This window comes from Hibiscus syriacus, unplaced genomic scaffold, assembly GCF_006381635.1.
Source record: "Hibiscus syriacus cultivar Baekdansim isolate YM2019G1 unplaced genomic scaffold, ASM638163v2 tig00109906_pilon, whole genome shotgun sequence".
Lineage (NCBI taxonomy): Eukaryota > Viridiplantae > Streptophyta > Magnoliopsida > Malvales > Malvaceae > Hibiscus > Hibiscus syriacus.
The window spans coordinates 148,294-166,420 of NW_024062524.1; the positions used below are offsets into that span (position 1 = coordinate 148,294).

Here is an 18,127-nt window from a genome sequence, read left to right on the forward strand (position 1 = left end):
TAAATCTCATAATTTTAATACGTATCCTATTTGTATTTTAAATTTAACGTATAAATAATTTGGATAAACTACATATTAATCACCTAGTTATTCAAGTGGTTCCGTTTTGGTCATCCAACTATTGTTTATTTCAAAATCACACATAACGTTTTGTTTTGATTCATTTTAATCACAGACGGTTAAAAATTTAACAAAACTATTGACTTTTTTCAATGGTGATTTATCACTGACACATCAGCATCACCGTTGATTTTTTCATAACAGGTGACCAAAATGAAATCAAAATATAATGTTAGATATGATTTTGAAAATGAAAATAATTGAGTGACCAAAACAGAATAACATGAATAGTTGGTTGACTACATACATCATTTACCCTAAATAATTTGTATAAAAATCACGCATCGACAACAATAATTTCAATCTTATCCATTCATGCCAGAGAATAAAAGAAGACAAGACAGGCAATGGCCAGAGATAAATGTTTAACATGGTCGGATTTAGGGGTTTGGTCCTTTTAAATTGGTAAAATTTTATATAAGTCCCTTTAAATATTTTTAAATTATAAATTAATATTATATGATAACATTACAATTGGTAAAATTACGTAATTTGATTCTTAAATTTCAAAATTTTCCTATTGGTAGGTTCTCTCGCCACGTCTTCCTATGTTTCCTTCGCTTTCGGGTTTTCCTTTTCCAATATTTTTTTATAAATAATAATAAATTTTCTTTTCTTCTATCTTCATAACTCCAACTAACTCTTACTTCTCTCGTTCTCTCTGATTTTTTTTCTCGCGCTTTCTCTCTCTTTCCTCAATTTTTTTTTCTCGAGAATCTTCGAATGCGTATTTTTTGTTGTTAGTATAATTACTTATTATCAGGCGTCGTTGGACGGGAGTGAGAATATACAGTTTAAAGTAATTGAGGATGCAAGAAGGCGTCGCGGTCAACGGAGTTTGCCCATCCGAGTCGGTGAATGGAAGTCGAGATGTTTTCAGTTGTAAAGATTCTGATTCTTTATCAGCTGATCATCTTGTTGTCATGGTCCACGGAGTTCTTGGCAGGTGCCTTTTTTTTCCTTCTCTTTTTTGAATATTTATGATAAAGGATTTTGAGATGTTCTTTTGAGTTGGATTTTGGATGCTTCAATTAGTTTATTTGTAGGTTAAGTTTGTATTATGGTTATTGGTTAATTACTTATTAGTTATACTCTGTTTTTTGGAGTGAATTTTGGTGAACTTATTAGTTGTACTCTGTTTCTTGGAGTGAATTTTGGTGAACTTATTCGTTCTACACTTGAACTTGTATCACGATTATACACATTTTATGCTTGGTTTGATTGTAATCGATTTAACCTGAAGTGATTAAAATTAAATGTTCGTGATTTTGAGATTAACTTAACAAATGTTGAATCGGAATTGAAATTTTGTCTGGTTTTGACGTTTTGCTTGTAGTACCAATATCTTTTGTTTTTAATTTATTGATGTTAAATTGTGTTATGTTCTATACGAGATTTTCTAGGATTAATATGATTAAAAGTTCTCCTGAATTGGTTTTGGCCCTGGTTTTATGGTTTCTTGTGCAGTTCTTCGGATTGGAAGTTTGGAGCCGAACAATTTGTTAAAAACTACCGGATAAAGTATTTGTCCATTGTAAGTAGGATTTTTTTAGGCACAGTTTTTTAAAAGAAAAAAGATTCCTTCTCCTTGTTATGATCTTGTTAGATTGTTGGGACTTGGGATGATAGTCCATTAATGATTTCATAGTTGTATCAGTAAGCATTAATTTGGTTTTATTTATCCCCCAAAACCCACACTTTTCAACACGTATTTCTAGTAAGCTTTTAAGTATTGAAGTTTTTTAGGTCAGCAGTGTTGATGTTTAAGTTTCTGGCTGGAGTACTTCAGCTTGATTCATGGTTGATTAACGTGTTCGCAGGCAGTGAACGGAATATTTCTAAGCTGACTTTAGATGGTGTGGATATAATGGGCGAACGATTGACGAAGGAGGTGAGCACATGTTTCATAATGTTATATTTAAGTTGTCAGAATTGGTGAAATTTAACATTTAAATAAGACTATCAGTTTCATATTATAATATATTATCAAGGAAAATGTTTGAATGCTAGGTCCTTGAGATTATTCAAGAAAAGCCAAATTTGTGCAAAATATCTTTTGTTGCGCATTCTATTGGAGGATTGGTGGCTAGATATGCAATTGGGAGACTCTATAGACCACCTAAGGAAGAAGTTAAAGAGGATATATCAGGTAATGAATGCAAGGAGGAAGTGAGGGGAACAATTGGTGGCTTGGAGGCTATGAACTTCATCACTGTTGCATCTCCTCATCTTGGTTCAAGAGGCAATAAGCAGGTAGGCTTTTTACATTAACAAATGTATATGCATGTAATGTGCAAAACAAATTACTCATTCATTCAAAGATTGGTGTGTGGAAGGTGCTTATTCCAACATTACTGACTTTTCCTGTTTTCCATTTGGTGATTTCATAACTTTTTAGTTGCTTCTGAAATTATGTTCCATAAGTAGATGGTTTTTGTTTACTGTAGTATTTCTTTGTTGTAAAGCAACATACTTTTGTTGTATTAATTTTGCTTCCTACGCAATATATTATCTCTCATCAATGTTGCTATGCCAAGGATATTAGCCATCGTTGGGTTATTTTTGCTTATTGGTGTAGTAAAATATTTGTTTCCAGGTACCATTTCTTTTTGGGGTGACTGCTTTTGAGAAAGCTGCAAGTTGCGTTATTCATTGGATATTTAGGAGAACAGGTCGGCACCTTTTTCTTACCGATGATGATGAAGGAAAGCCACCGCTGCTTAAGCAGATGCTGGATGATTCTGATGAGTTATATTTCATGTATGCAACTTTCCTCCTTTGTCTAGATTTCTTTCTATATAAAATTACTAGGGATATCTTGCATTTTTGATCTGTAAAAGTGGCTGAACTAGTAGCAAATTCATCTATGCAGGTCTGCTTTACGTATATTCAAACGCCGGGTTCTGTATTCCAATGTGGCCTATGACCGTATCCGATTTACATTTTCTGTGACTTTAATTTTAACTTTTCCTGATTTTTGTCAATTTGGTTTTATTTGTTTCTCTTAACGAAATATTCTATAGATATTGTGGGGTGGAGAACCTCATCAGTAAGACGGAATAGTGAACTGCCCAAGGTATCATCTTTGTGAAAGTTTTTCATTTGACATCACGTTTACTACTTTTGGATTGAAGTTGATGAGAAAAAACCTGCTTTGTTATCAGTGGGAGGAGTCTCAAAGTGAAACATATCCACATATTGTCTATGAAGAACACTGCAAGGCGTGCGAAACTGATCAGGATGAAACTATTTCAGCAGAGGATTACGGGTCATCTGACCAGCTAGAAGGTATACAAACTAAAGATAGTAGAAACTACACTTTTGCTAATTTTAGTTTCTTTTTGCTGGTTGCCTCCAGCATCCCAAGTTCACACTACTTTGCTTTCCCAACTCCATTAATTCGATAATGTTGTGCAGAGGAACTGATCAGAGGCCTATCCCGAGTTTCGTGGGAAAAAGTAGATGTTAGTTTTCACAAAAGTAAACAGAGAAGTGCTGCTCATAGTGTTATACAGGTCTCTCTCTCTCTCTCTCTCTCTCTCTCTCTCTGGAGTTATAAAAGTTTATATATTGTGCCCGAGATCAACGTATACCGTGAAAAGCAACTTTCTTTATTTCTTCTGAAGGGGCATGTTCCCATTTATGCTTATGTTTACAGGTTAAAGATCAAGTATTGCATATTGAAGGTGCAGATGTCATCCAACATATGATTGATAAGTTTCTTACATGATGCAATGTTCTCTTAGGTAAGACGAGATTGATTCACTTCTGAGCTCCCCGTGTCTGTCGACTTTTAAGTTATCTCTTGCCGGTTGAATAGATAAATTCACGCACTGGTCGCTAAGGATGGCAATGACAACTATGATTAATTCAAAAGTCATTAAGAAACTCCGTTCATTCATTAATCATGTTTAGTTTGCTTGCTAAGAAAGATGGGAAATGGGTAAAAAAAAGAAGCAAAATCCATTAGTCTAATGGTCTTACGATATGTAATTCTTTTTTCTACTTTGGTTTTTATCCTTATATTATTACAAAGAAATTACGTTGTAAACACGAGAAAATTCAACACTGTGTGCTAGATGTGTGTTTGTGTGTGTATATATTTGCACTATTACATCCGCATCATCGAAAATTCAACACGAGGAAATTTGCTAGAGGAGAAAATATACAAGTTGAATAATCGAACAAAAGCAAAACAAAAAGTAATAAATAATAATAATGTTACATCCGCCTCATCGAATTAATTATACAAAAAAATTATTGTCTTAGATAAGTCAATATGGAATACGAGCAAATAATAATAATAAAAGCATAAAACATGGGAAAATGGAACAACCATAGAATCACGCACTTCATATATTTTTAATAAGTTTAGCAAGTAAATAGATAGGTCTAAGCAATTTTCAGGTTATATAATGAGTTGGTTGTAAAAAAAAAACCCTTTAAATTATGATACTCATTCTAACAAATATTTAAAATTTTTAAACAATCTATATCAATGATTCTATGTAACACACATGGTTCCCTATCTATCCATTTGATATTATTATTTCCCTTTTTAATATCTTTCAGTATGTTGTGCCATTGTTTTATATTTATCTCAGCCAGACACAAAAAGAATATAATTAGGTATCATAGTGCTATCAGAAAAATGATAGACCACTTGTCAGTGAACAAGGGACCCTCTAATAGCAAGTAAACCAGAACTGCATGGGCAGGCCATTAATTACATTTGGCATTTGGTTTACATTTAGATCTGACAGGTGTGTATTATACCATGCATGCAGATGCCAACAAAAGTTTCAAAGAGATAAACAATGGTGGCGCGGTTGTAAATTAATAAAAATGAAAGCTTTATCATCCCCAAAAGGACCAATTAGGGAAGACTATATCCAACGTTTCTTTATCTCCACAGTAGCGAAACAATGGTGGTGGGGCTGTTGCATTCGGTCCTCTTGTAACACCCCAATTATTATAATTATTAAGATCACATGTATATTGGCCGTAGCAATTAATATGACCACCTGTTAATGCCATTATTATATGTAGGCACCAAGCCAACCACTCCTCAATTATGAAAGAGATGGAGAGTGTGTAATAATCCATTATAATAAAAGCATTCTCTGAGCCTACGAACTCAGAGTGAAAATTTGTGATAAACATATCTCTATCTGTTCATCAACAACCAAAGACAACTCATTTTCTCTAATAATCACCTCTCAATGTGGTCAAAACAATTTCACTACCCTTTTGTTTAGAGGGCACCAAGCGGTTCATCACCGTTAAGAAGGGAGCAAAACCTCGAATAAGACAGAAGCTACCAAATCCAAAATCATTGCTCATCCTCAGTACTCTAGCCTCTTGGAAGCTTACATGGATTTTCAAAAGTGTAGAGCTTCGCCTGAAGTAGCGCCTTGATTAGCTGCTGTTAGATAGAAGTTTGAAGCGAGGCAACGATCTTTAGTGATATCATGAGACACTTCGAAAGACCCGGAGCTGAATCAATTGATGGACGCTAATTATGACATGTGGTGAAATATCGAGAGGAACTAACAAAGCCATGCAAGAAGCTTTGGATTTCATGTGGATGATTGAAGCTCCACCCAACTCAACATGCTCAGCAAGACTCCCCTGTGGATCTTCAACTCCGTAGATCGACGAAACCTAAAGAATATCAAGCTAAACGTATTGAGCCATATCGTTGAACCATATCAGCTTTTGATCAACATCATTGCTTGAAATATGAAGAGCGTAGAAGAATAAAAAAAAGAGAATTTGTGAAAGTTGCGTGAAAATGAAGGAATGGCATAGTGCATATGGATTTGGGAAAGTGAAAAGAGAGCAATTAAAGAATTCACGTGGTTGTGGGAAATTATAGATAACATGCAAAAGGGGGTAAACCACAAGGTATGTCATCCAAGTTTTGTGAGATCTTTACCTTGTCTCTTATTTTCCAAGTGGTTATAGTTATGACATAATAGTTTTTACAAGATCATTTTAGTCCATGATGTTAGTAATTAAATATTACTAGCTCTTCAAGTTTTTAGTTATGCAAATTGGGTTTCCAAATTATTAATTAGATTCTAATAAGTTATTTTTTTATGGTAAGGAAATTATTGGAAGTCGTATTTGTACGATAAATTATACGTGTTCGTTAGAAAAAGATTGGAAGCTATAAATCAAATTGGTGAGCTGGACTTTAAGAGTAATATTTTGGGTTTTTGTTGATGTTTAGATTTTGAGGTCCGTTTCGCCAAATTCAAACCGAATAAGCTGTTTTTCACTGATTAATCACCCGATTCGATCTGTTTTTCAGAATTAAGCTCCGTTTTTTATAAAATTTCTGTTAATATGTATCTGAGGAATTATTGGAAATTGATTTCAAGATCGAGGGCGTTCAAATTTAATTTAAATGGTCGAGCAATATGTCACGAAAATCGAGGTAATATATTACTACATCTTTATGCTTTATAGAACATGTTGGTATTGGTAAATACATGAATGAAAATGTTTGGTCTCATATGTGTAAGTAATGAAGTTATACACCCGATACGAATGCGGTAGGAAGTATGTAACTGAATATGGCTTAGATGACTATTATAAGAAATTGGAGGACACTTAGAATTAAATTACAAGTTCTGGAATTAAGTGATAAAGGAATCAACCATGTATATGTAGATTATAATTTATCTCATTAAAGGTACTTAGATGATAAATTATGAGAATATTTCGATTAGGTAAAATTACGAAATTACCCTTATGTTGGAAAATGACAAGAATTGTCACTGGAAGTGGATTAATAAATCTGAAAAGACATATTGATCTGATAAAACTATTGATGTGCATAAGAAATATTAGTTTTACTTGAAAATTTTGGATAACCGATTTTTAACCCCAAGAGGGTTTATGCAAGATACTGGAAGTCTGTTAAGGAATCATTTCAAGATCAGAGAATGATCGAGGGAACAATTAACCATAGTATATCTAAATTATAAGTATGTTCATTAAGAGTTAATACCGAAGTTATCTGGTTAAGAAATTATGAAAATGCCTTGAGAGGTAAAAATAGTCCGAGTTGACCCTGAATGAGAAAATACTTTGAGGATTCATACTTAACTCGATAAATTACGGATTTAGTTGTTAAGATGTTGTCTTTGCACAAAAAAAATTATGATATTCCGTTTGTAAAATCTGATAAGGCACTTGACCCAAAAATATCCGAGTTATGAGTAAATACCTAAATAACAATTTATCGGAGGGTGACCTTTTATCAGAATTGTTCGAAGGGACTGAAATAGATGATAAATTGGAATTAAATAATAAGACCGGATGGAGGGAAAAGATTGAAATACCGTAGATCTGTAAAATGTACCATTGTAATGGAAATAACCCAAGAATATCACCAAGCTTAGGAATAATTGGATATCCTCGAGCTCTGAAATGAATGAAATAAGACTGAGCATCAAAATGACCAAAATGCCCTTATGACCTAGAATAAGTAAATGTCTTGGATTAATTAAGTAATCCAAATAAGCATAGGTGTTGGACTACCTTTATAAGTTATGGAACACAACTTAAGTGAGTTGATCAATCGTAATGATATGTCAGTACCTGGACGATATAGATATTACTTGAATGCGTGTTCGTCTTCTCAAGTGTGGCTTGATGATAATTTTGGAAGTATTCAGCTCAGCTAAACTCTAGATCACATTCAATATTAAGAAGTTGATATTCATTAGACAAATCAACTGTGACTACCAAATTGAATTGAACGAAGTGCAATATGTATCTAAAATTCAGAAGTCTGAATTACTATAGAAAACCCTGAAGTAACTGTAAAGGACTTGACTGCTAAATGAACTAATCGGATGAACTTATATGATGTATCATCCCTATGTATTATGAACCACAAATCAAGTACGTCAACATTTCCTGGTATAGTTGAAACATGGAAATGAAATAAAGACCATTAGAATATTTGTTTGTCTCCTTAAGATCTATTCAATGATGACTCAGAAGATGATTTGTGGATAAGAATATTTGGTATTAAAGAGTAAATACACTGGAAGGTTAATGAATTGACAAGTTGATAAGTATTGGTTCTGGGAGCTATTCATCTGGAGTTGTTCGATAATTGAATTAATCGTCATAGATTGTAAAGATTCTGAAGACCTTCAGATTTCGTAGAGCTTCAGAAAAGTGTCCGAATAAGATGATCCCGATAAATCATATCCTGATTAACTGATGATTCTGTCAGTTAATGAACTTTTCAAATAGTGATTCTAACTTCCGATATTCTATCGGTAAATTGAAGATTAGTGTCTCTCTACCTGATAAGATTATCCAGTATCTCTGAATAATATATGTAAACTCTGGTGTGTTCCCTAATCATATAAATATTTTATCTGATTTCTGACTTGAATTCTGTTATTATACATGACCTGAATTATGTTCTGATTTCTGATCTGGATTCTGTTATGATATCTCTTCTGAATTCTGTTTTGATTTCTGATATCTCCGTTTAATGACGGAAAAATGTTTTAATTGGGGGGTATTGTTGAAATAAGTATTTCTACAGGTTCTTTGGCTTTGTGCTCAGGGCCTTACAAGTTGTGTGGGTTGGGTGTATGGTTCTGAGGAACCTACACATTATGTTGTGTTGGGATGGGGGTATATATATATATGTTTTTAAAAAAGATCTGAAAAGTTACATGGTTTTTGGGAACACACTAGATAACCTATTCTGATCTCCTGAACTCAGCCATCCAAAATATTTCTCTGAACTGAAAGCTCATTGTCCGTTACCACTTGAAATATCAGTTGGATCTCTGCTCAGCATAAAAATCTGTAAATATTCGGAAACAATAAGAAAATATATATTTATCTGTATTTGCACGTTCATCAGCATCATCTGGTAGTTCTGTATTACTGAGCTTTCCAAAGCTCATTCTGTTACTCATCTTTTCAGGCTAAAAGAATTGTACCAGTGCAGCTATCGACTTCAGTAAGGGAGTTCTTCCGGTGCTGTTTGCAGAGTACAGTACATGTGATTAGGGGGCATGTAATTGTATTTTGTTTTATATATGAGTCTGAATATTTGTTTTATTTCGAATATTGATAACTTTTATTTTGTACTCATAAATGATTTTATGAGTTTACAAGTTTTAAGAAAAAGTTTTAAAATTTTCGCTATTTTTATAGTGGGTCACTCCGGTGGCCCTAATGTGACACTCCAGATCGGATCTGGTTATCAGCATCGGTCTGATAGGGTTATATTTAGTGGTATCAGAGCTATGGTTTGAGTTAAAATTTTCAAGATAGACCAGCCGGTCGAATGCCAAAAGATGTCTGATCAGTACATACCCCTAGACTACAAACGTACCTCTCTGAGCCGGAACTCCAAGATTGAGTCCCTATCTGTAACGAGTAAACCTAAGTTTCTATCCGTTATGATTATACTTGTACAAAAAGGAATACCAGTAACATATGTCTAAACGCTGTAAAGTACCTCACGAGCCATGTGAGAGTTACTCATCTGAGAAATTCCGAACTAACTCCAGAAATGAAATTGAGATATGTTATCGCCTTATGAGCCTAATTTTGTAATCAATGCTGAATTGTTTCCACTAGGATGAATTTGTTCTAATTATTTTAATTGGAATAAAGAAAGTTATGATAAGAATGTATACTCAACTGGTTAAGGATTAGTGGAGGATTCGTATTTCTATAAAGCTACTAGAAGATATGGAAGAGTTGATGGAAGTTTCATTTCTACAATTATGTGACATGAATGAAATTCGAGGATGAAATTCTTTTAAGGAGGGGAGAATTGTAACACATATGGTTCTCTATCTATCCATTTGATATTATTATTTCCCTTTTTAATATCTTTCAGTATGTTGTGCCATTGTTTTATATTTATCTCAGCCCTGAAGGAGACACAAAAAGAATATAATTTGGTATCATAGTGCTATCACATGAAGAAAAATGATAGACCACTTGTTAGTGAACAAGGGACCCTCTAGCATCAAGTAAACCAGAACTGCATGGGCAGGCGATTAATTACATTTGGCATTTGGTTTACATTTAGATCTGATGATGTGTATTATACCATGAAAGCAGAAGCCAACAAAAGTTTCAAAGAGATAAACAATGGTGGCACGGTTGTAAATTAATAAAAATGAAAGCTTTATCATCCCCAAAAGGACCAATTAGAGAAGACTATATCCAACGTTTCTTTATCTCCACAGTAGCGAAACAATGGTGGTGGGGCTGTTGCATTCGGTCTTCTTGTAACACCCCAATTATTATAATTATTAAGATCATATGTATATTGGCCATAGCAATTAATATGATCACCTGCTAATGCCATTATTATATGTAGGCACCAAGCCAACCACTCCTCAATTATGAAAGAGATGGAGAGTGTGTAATAATCCATTATAATAAAAGCATTCTCTGAGCCTACGAACTCAGAGTGAAAATTTGTGATAAACATATCTCTATTTGTTCATCAACAGCCAAAGACAACTCATTTTATCTAATAATCACCTCTCAACGTGGTTAAAATAATTTCACTAACCTTTTGTTTAGAGGGCACCAAGCGGTTCATCACCATTAAGAAGAGAGCAAAACCTCGAATAAGACGGAAGCTACCAAAGCCAGAATCATTGCTCATCCTCAGTACTCTAGCCTTTTGGAAGCTTACATGGATTTTCAAAAGTGTAGAGCTTCGCCTGAAGTAGTGCCTTGATTAGCTGCTGCTAGATAGAAGTTTGAAGCGAGGCAACGATCTTTAGTGATATCATGAGACACTTCGAAAGACCCGGAGCTGAATCAATTGATGGACACTAATTGTGACATGTGGTGAAATATCGAGAGGAACTAACCAAGCCGTACAAGAAGCTTTGGATTTCATGTGGAGGATTGAAGCTCCGCCCAACTCAACATCCTCAGCAAGACTCCCCTGTGGATCTTCAACTCCGTAGATCGACGAAACCTAAAGAATATCAAGCTAAACGTATTGAGCCATATCGTTGAACCATATCAGCTTTTGATCAATATCATTGCTTGAAATATGAAGAGCGTAGAAGAATAAAAAAAAGAGAATTTGTGAAAGTTGCGTGAAAATGAAGGAATGGCATAGTGCATATGGCTTTGGGAAAGTGAAAAGAGAGCAATTAAAGAATTCACGTTGTTGCCGGAAATTATAGATAACATGCAAAAAGGGGTAAACCACAAGGTATATCATCCAAGTTTGGTGAGATCTTTACCTTGTCTCTTATTTTCCAAGTGGTTATAGTTATGACATAATAGTTTTTACAAGATCAATTTAGTCCATGATGTTTGTAATTAAATATTACTAGCTCTTCAAGTTTTTAGTTATGCAAATTGGGTTTCCAAATTATTAATTAGATTCTAATAAGTTATTTTTTATGGCAAGGAAAATTATTAGAAGTCGTATTTGTACGATAAATTATACGTGTTCGTTAGAAAAAGATTGGAAGCTAGAAATCAAATTGGTGAGCTGGAATTTAAGACTAATATTTTGGGTTTTGTTGATGTTTCGATTTTGAGGTCCGTTTCACCAAATTCAAACCCGGTAAGTTGTTTTTCATTGATTAATCACCCGATTCGATCCGTTTTTCGGAATTAAGCTCCGTTTTTGATAAAATTTCTGTTAATATGTATCTGAGGAATTATTGGAAGTTGATTTCAAAATCGAGGGCGTTCAAATTTAATTTAAATGGTCGAGTAATATGGCACAGAAATCGAGATAATACATTACTACCTCTTTATGCTTTATAGAACATGTTGGTTTTGGTAAATGCATGAATGGAAATGTTTGGTCTCATATGTGTAAGTAATGAAGTTCTACACTCGATACGAATACAGTAGGAAGTAGGTAACTGAATATGGCTCAAATGACTATTATAAGAAATTGGAGGACACTTAGAATTAAATTACAAGTTCTGGAATTAAGTGATAAAGGAATCAACCATGTATATGTAGATTATAATTTATCTCATTAAAGGTACTTAGATGATAAATTATGAGAATATTTCGATTAGGTAAAATTATGAAATTACCCTTATGTTGGAAAATGACAAGAATTATCCCTGAAAGTGGATTAATAAATCTTAAGAGACATATTGATCTGATAAAACTATTGATGTGCATAAAAAATATTAGTTTTACTTGAAAATTCTGGATAACCGATTTTTAACCCCAAGAGGGTTTATACAAGATACTAGAAGTCTGTTAAGGAATCATTTCAAGATCAGAGAATGATCGAGGAAACAATTAACCATATGATCTCTAAATTATAAGAGTGTTCATTAAGAGTTAATACCGAAGTTATCTGGTTAAGAAATTATGAAAATGCCTTGAGAGGTAAAAATAGTCTGAGTTGACCCTGAATAAGAAAATATTTTGAGGATTTGTACCTAACTCGATAAATTACAGATTTAGTTGTTAAGATCCTGTCTTTGTACAAAAAAATTTATAATATTTCGTTTGTAAAATCTGAGAAGGCACTTGACCCGAAAATATCCAAGTTATGAGTAAATACCTGAAGAACAATTTATCGGAGAGTGCTCTTTTATCAGAATTGTTCGAAGGGACTGGAATAGATGATAAATTGGAATTAAATAATAAGACCAGATGGAGGGAAAAGATTGAAATACTGTAGATCTGTAAAATGACCAAAATACCCCTGTAATGGAAATAACCCAAGAATATCACCAAGCTCAGGAATAATTGGATATCCTCGAGCTCTGAAATGAATGGAATAAGACTGAGCATCAAAATGACCAAAATACCCTTATGACCTAGAATAAGTAAATGTCCTAGATTAATTAAGTAATCCAAATAAGCATAGGTGTTGGACTACCTTTACAAGTTATGGAACACAACTTAAGTGAGTTGATCAATCGTAAAGATATGTCAGTACCTGAACGATATAGATAATACTTGAATGTGTGTTCGTCTTCTCAAGTGTGGCTTGATGATAATTTTGGAAGTATTCAGCTCAGCTAAACTCTAGATTGCATTCAATATTAAGAAGTGGATATTCATTAGACAAATCAACTGCGACTACCAAATTGAATTGAACGAAAGTGCAATATGTATCTAAAATTCAGAAGTATGAATTACTATGAAAAACCCTGAAGTAACTGTAAAGGACTTGACTGCTAAATGAAGTAATCAGATGAACTTATATGATGTATCATCCCTATGGATTATGAACCACAAATCAAGTACGTCAGCATTTCCTAGTATAGTTGAAACATGGAAATGAAATAAAGACCATTAGAATATTTGTTTGTCTCCTTAAGATCTATTCAGTGATGACTCAGAAGATGATTTGTGGATAAGAATATTTGGTATTAAAGAGTAAATACCCTGGAAGGTTAATGAATTGACAAGTTGATAAGTATTGGTTCTGGGAGCTATTCATCTGGAGTTGTTCGATAATCGGATTAATCGTCATAGATTGTAAAGATTCTGAAGACCTTCAGATTTCGTAGAGCTTCAGAAAAGTGTCCGAATAAGATGATCCCGATAAATCATATCCTGAATAACTGATGATTCTGTCAGTTAATGAACTTTTTAAATAATGATTCTAACTTCTGACATTCTATCGGTAAACTGAAGATTAGTGTCTCTTTACCTGATAAGATTATCCAGTATCTCTGAATAATATTTGTAAACTCTGGTGTGTTCCCTAATCATATAAATATTTTATCTGATTTCTGACTTGAATTCTGTTCTGATACATGACCTGAATTCTGTTCTGATTTCTTATCTGGATTCTGTTATGATATCTCTTCTGAATTCTGTTTTGATTTCTGATATCTCCGTTTAATGACGGAAAAATGTTTTAATTGGGGGGTATTGTTGAAATAAGTATTTCCGCAGGTTCCTCGGCTTTGTGCTCAGGGCCTTACAAGTTGTGTGGGTTGGGTGTATGGTTCTGAGGAACCTACACATTATGTTGTGTTGGGATGGGGGTATATATGTATATATGTTTTTAAAAAAGATCTGAAAAGTTACATGGTTTTTGGGAACACACTAGATAACCTATTCTGATCTCTTGAACTTAGTCATCCGAAATATTTTTCTGAACTGAAAGCTCATTTTCCGTTACCACTTGAAATATCAGTAGGATATTTGCTCAGCATAAAAATCTGTAAATGTTCGGAAATAATAAGGAAATATATATTTATCTGTATTTGCACGTTCATATGCATCATCTGGTAGTTCTGTATTACTGAGCTTTCCAAAGCTCATTCTGTTACTCATCTTTTCAGGCTAAAAGAATTGTACCAGTGCAGCTATCGACTTCAGTAAGGGAATTCTTCCGGTGCTGTTTGCAGAGTACGGTGCATGTGATTAGGGGGCATGTAATTGTATTTTGTTTTATATACGAGTCTAAAAATCTGTTTTATTTTGTATATTGATATCTTTTATATTGTACTCATAAATGATTTTATGAGTTTACAATTTTTAAGAAAAATTTTAAATTTTCTGCTATTTTTACAGTGGTCTTTCCGGTGGCCCTAATGTGACACTCCAGATCTGATCGGGTTATCCGCATCGGTCTGAGGGGTTACATTCTAAATTGATTCTTAAAGTTTAAAACATTTTATATTATCCACCAAACTATTAATATCATTTAGTTTTGATTTTTTTATTAATATCTCGTTAACTCTATTAATTTTTAAAGATTATGAGAATTGAACTTATGATCTTCTAAAATTTAAGATCAAGATAAAATGATATTCATTATTTGAGGTTTGATATAGAATGTTTTAAAATGTGTCATAAATTAAATATTGATATAAAATATTTTAAAATATAGGAACCAATTTAAAATAAGATTATTTTTGGTGCAATAATTTGAGAATATCCTATAAAAATATTTGATATAATTACAATTCATATTATAATCTTAAAAAGAAACTATAATGAAACATATATATAAAAAAAAATTGGGTGCTCTCCCTATATTTACACGAAACAAAGCCTTATGAGTATATATAACCTCAAGCGTAGAATACTCAAACCATGGATGTAGAGATAACGGAGATAATAATGGCCCACCAAATATTTCATTCTTCGCTATCTCCAAACCCCGTCCAATTCGACGACGTTACACTTTCCGCCACCGTTACCGGCACCGCCTCCTTGGGGGCCTCCGCCTTCAACTCCTCCCTTTACACTACTTTACACTCCAACTTCACCCTCTTTTCTTCTTCCTCTTCACTTCTTTTCCTTTTCCTCGAAAACGAATTATCCTCGGATAAGGATGAATTTGATTTCCCAGCTTCAAGAGGGAAGTTCAATATGGCTTTGCTCCCACGTAGCTTAAACGCAGCTCCGTCGTACGCTTTTGCAGCTTCAATGGCGGTGTCGAAGGTTCCGAGCCAAACCCGGGCGCCTTTCTTGTTAGGGTCTCTGATTTCAGCCGCGAACTTGCCCCACGACCGTCTTCTAACGCCCCTGTAACGCCTTTCCTCGCACGGTTCGGCCGCAACTGCAACCGGAGCTGAAGCCGTGTAAACATATGCCGGAGGGATCGTAACGCTAAGACAAGGACGACGGCGGCTAAGCGTCGATTGCTTTAGGGGGTTTGGGGTATAAACAAGCGATGGGTCGGAAACCATGAAGGTTTCCATGGAAGCAAAATCAGCAAGGAGATGCTGCCTTATGAATTCCAACTGAGCTGAAGTTTCTTCAGAAAATCCCATTTGATATTATAAAAAAATTTGTAAATTCAGATATACAGAATTTGAAGTGAGAAAATTATGGAAACGAAAAAGAAAGGTGATGGATTTGAGTGGAAAAGAGAGTGTGGTGAGTTAATATTTAAATTTTAAAGGGAAGAAGACAATGGTTCAGCTTCCAGGAACAATCACTCGTGTCTTTATATAGAGTTTCCAGGGTGCTTCGTCCGCCACCCAAACCCTATAATTAAACAACCAATAAAACGCATTACATTCTAACCTTATTATTTCTATTAGTTTTATTATTATTATTAATTATTGATATAAATAAACGTGATAGAAAAAAACAGTAAAAAAAATAATGTTTTCGGGAAAGTACTATTTAAAATATTATTTTTACCAGGTTTTTTCTACTGCGTTTACCTATATCGATAATTAAAATCGATAGAAATAATAATATTTTCAATTATTTTTTATCGGTTTTATTATTTAAATAATAACAAAATTAGTAATACATTTTTTTAGCCGCATATTAAGATCGTCGCACCTTAGAACTTTCCGATGGATGAAAACTTTGGCATAGGTTTAGTAAGTTTGAATTTGGCATAGGATTAATGAACAAATTTGTTACTAAAGATTGAGTTTTAAAATTTTAAATTTTTCTTCGGGTGACGTCAAATGAAGACGTAGTAAAAGTTGAAAAGCCTGGTTAGTGGCTGCACGTGCTTTCGACTTTACCCCCAACTGTTGAAACTTTACCACGTGCTATTTTGTTTTCGCTTAAAATATCTTTTATATTTATGTGTAATATATTATTTATTTTTTAATTATGCATAAATATATTGTTTATATTTTTTAAGAAAATTGTCAAAAATAGGAAAATGGTCGGAGAAATCACTGCCCTTAGCGCAAAAGATTTAAAGTCCCAACCTTTTAAGTTCACGTTATCATAACTAATATCTGAGAAATGGAAATATAAAGTAAATGATTAATAAGTGATGGTTTGCAAAATGAGACGGTGTATTTTGCAAAATTATCTTATCTGTTTTTGACGGACTTTGGAGCTTGAATTCAAATCCACGTGGTTTGAATGGTTGACTATTTGACCCAAAGCCTTTGAAAAGTGAAAGTTTTTTTTTATTCTTTCTGATTAATGTAAAAATAAGAGCCCAAAGTTTTTCAAAATTTAACTTTACGTCTCTAAAGTTTTGTCCGTTACAATTTTAAGTATTTAACATTTTCAGTGTTATATTTTTAAGTGTATGGACTGTAAAGACCGTTAAATGATATGTGTCGGACATATAAAATTTTATTTAAAAAACCTAAAAATTAAATTTTATTTTTTAAAAAACCCAAATATTTTTGAAATTATAAAAAGAAAACTCCAAAATCCTGAAAAAACATCATTTCAATCCCTTAGCACGTCGACCGCCAGCACACTGTCATTCGGTTGAATACCCAACATTGTTCGACTGGCCAACCACCCAACGATCGAAACCCCTTATTTTCACGACCGATCAAACGCCCAATGATCGTGTAAAACTAGATTGCTCGATTGGCTAAAGGGGTTCTTCATGTTGCAATTGTTGATTGGTCGCTGCAATTAGAGGTTGGAGCAAGGGTTTCGACAGTTGGGTGTTCGGTTGGTCTCACGCCATTGGAATTTCACCAGTTAACGGTGTAGATGATGGCAGAGGGATTGAAATTAGTTTTTTTTTAATGAAGTTTGGGGTTATTTTAATAATTTTAGGGGGAAATGGGATTTTTAAAAGTAAATTTTAAAGTGATTTTAAAAAATTAAAATTTTATAAAATTGACATGTGTCACTTAACGACTGAATTTAACGATTTACAGTCCAGGTACCTAAAAATATAATGTCGGAAACGTTAGGGACTTAAAAGTGTAACGATGAAAACGTTAAGTACTTATTTTTAACGAAAAACTTTAGACATCTAAAGTTAACTTTGCACATACTTTGGACACCTATTTCTAATATATTTAGACATATTAATCACCATCGTACAATGGTTACTCTCATAAGAGAGGAGAACAAGTTTTTAAAGTTTTGAATGCTATCTTTTAGGTAAATTACATATTTAATATCTTAATTATTACTTTTATTTTTGTTTTGATCATTCAAATATTATTTTTTTTCAAAATCATATCTAACGTTACATTTTGATTTCATTTTTGTCATCCGTCTTTAAAAAATCAATAGAAATACTGACGTGGTATTTTAAAAAAACTCAATAATGATGTGTCATTACCTTATAGTGACA

At 33.4% G+C, this 18,127-nt stretch overlaps 1 protein-coding gene and 1 pseudogene across 1 annotated transcript; one reads left to right on the forward strand and one right to left on the reverse strand.

Annotated features, from left to right (window-relative positions):
• Window positions 1-755: 755 nt before the first annotated feature.
• Window positions 756-4,106, forward strand: LOC120210060 (annotated as a pseudogene).
• An 11,115-nt stretch (window positions 4,107-15,221) lies between these two features.
• LOC120210063 (ethylene-responsive transcription factor ERF105-like) lies at window positions 15,222-15,921 on the reverse strand. Its single transcript, XM_039208882.1, has 2 exons — window positions 15,907-15,921; window positions 15,222-15,872 (listed from the first exon to the last, which is right to left on the reverse strand). The coding sequence occupies exon 2, from the start codon at window positions 15,870-15,872 to the stop codon at window positions 15,339-15,341; it is 534 nt and encodes a 177-aa protein (XP_039064813.1). The 5' UTR covers window positions 15,907-15,921; the 3' UTR covers window positions 15,222-15,338.
• Window positions 15,922-18,127: the final 2,206 nt, after the last annotated feature.

Coding starts and splice junctions, on each gene's coding strand:
- LOC120210063 (XM_039208882.1), bottom strand. CDS start 15,872: ATGGGATTTTCTGAAGAAACTTCAGCTCAGTTGGAATTCATAAGGCAG.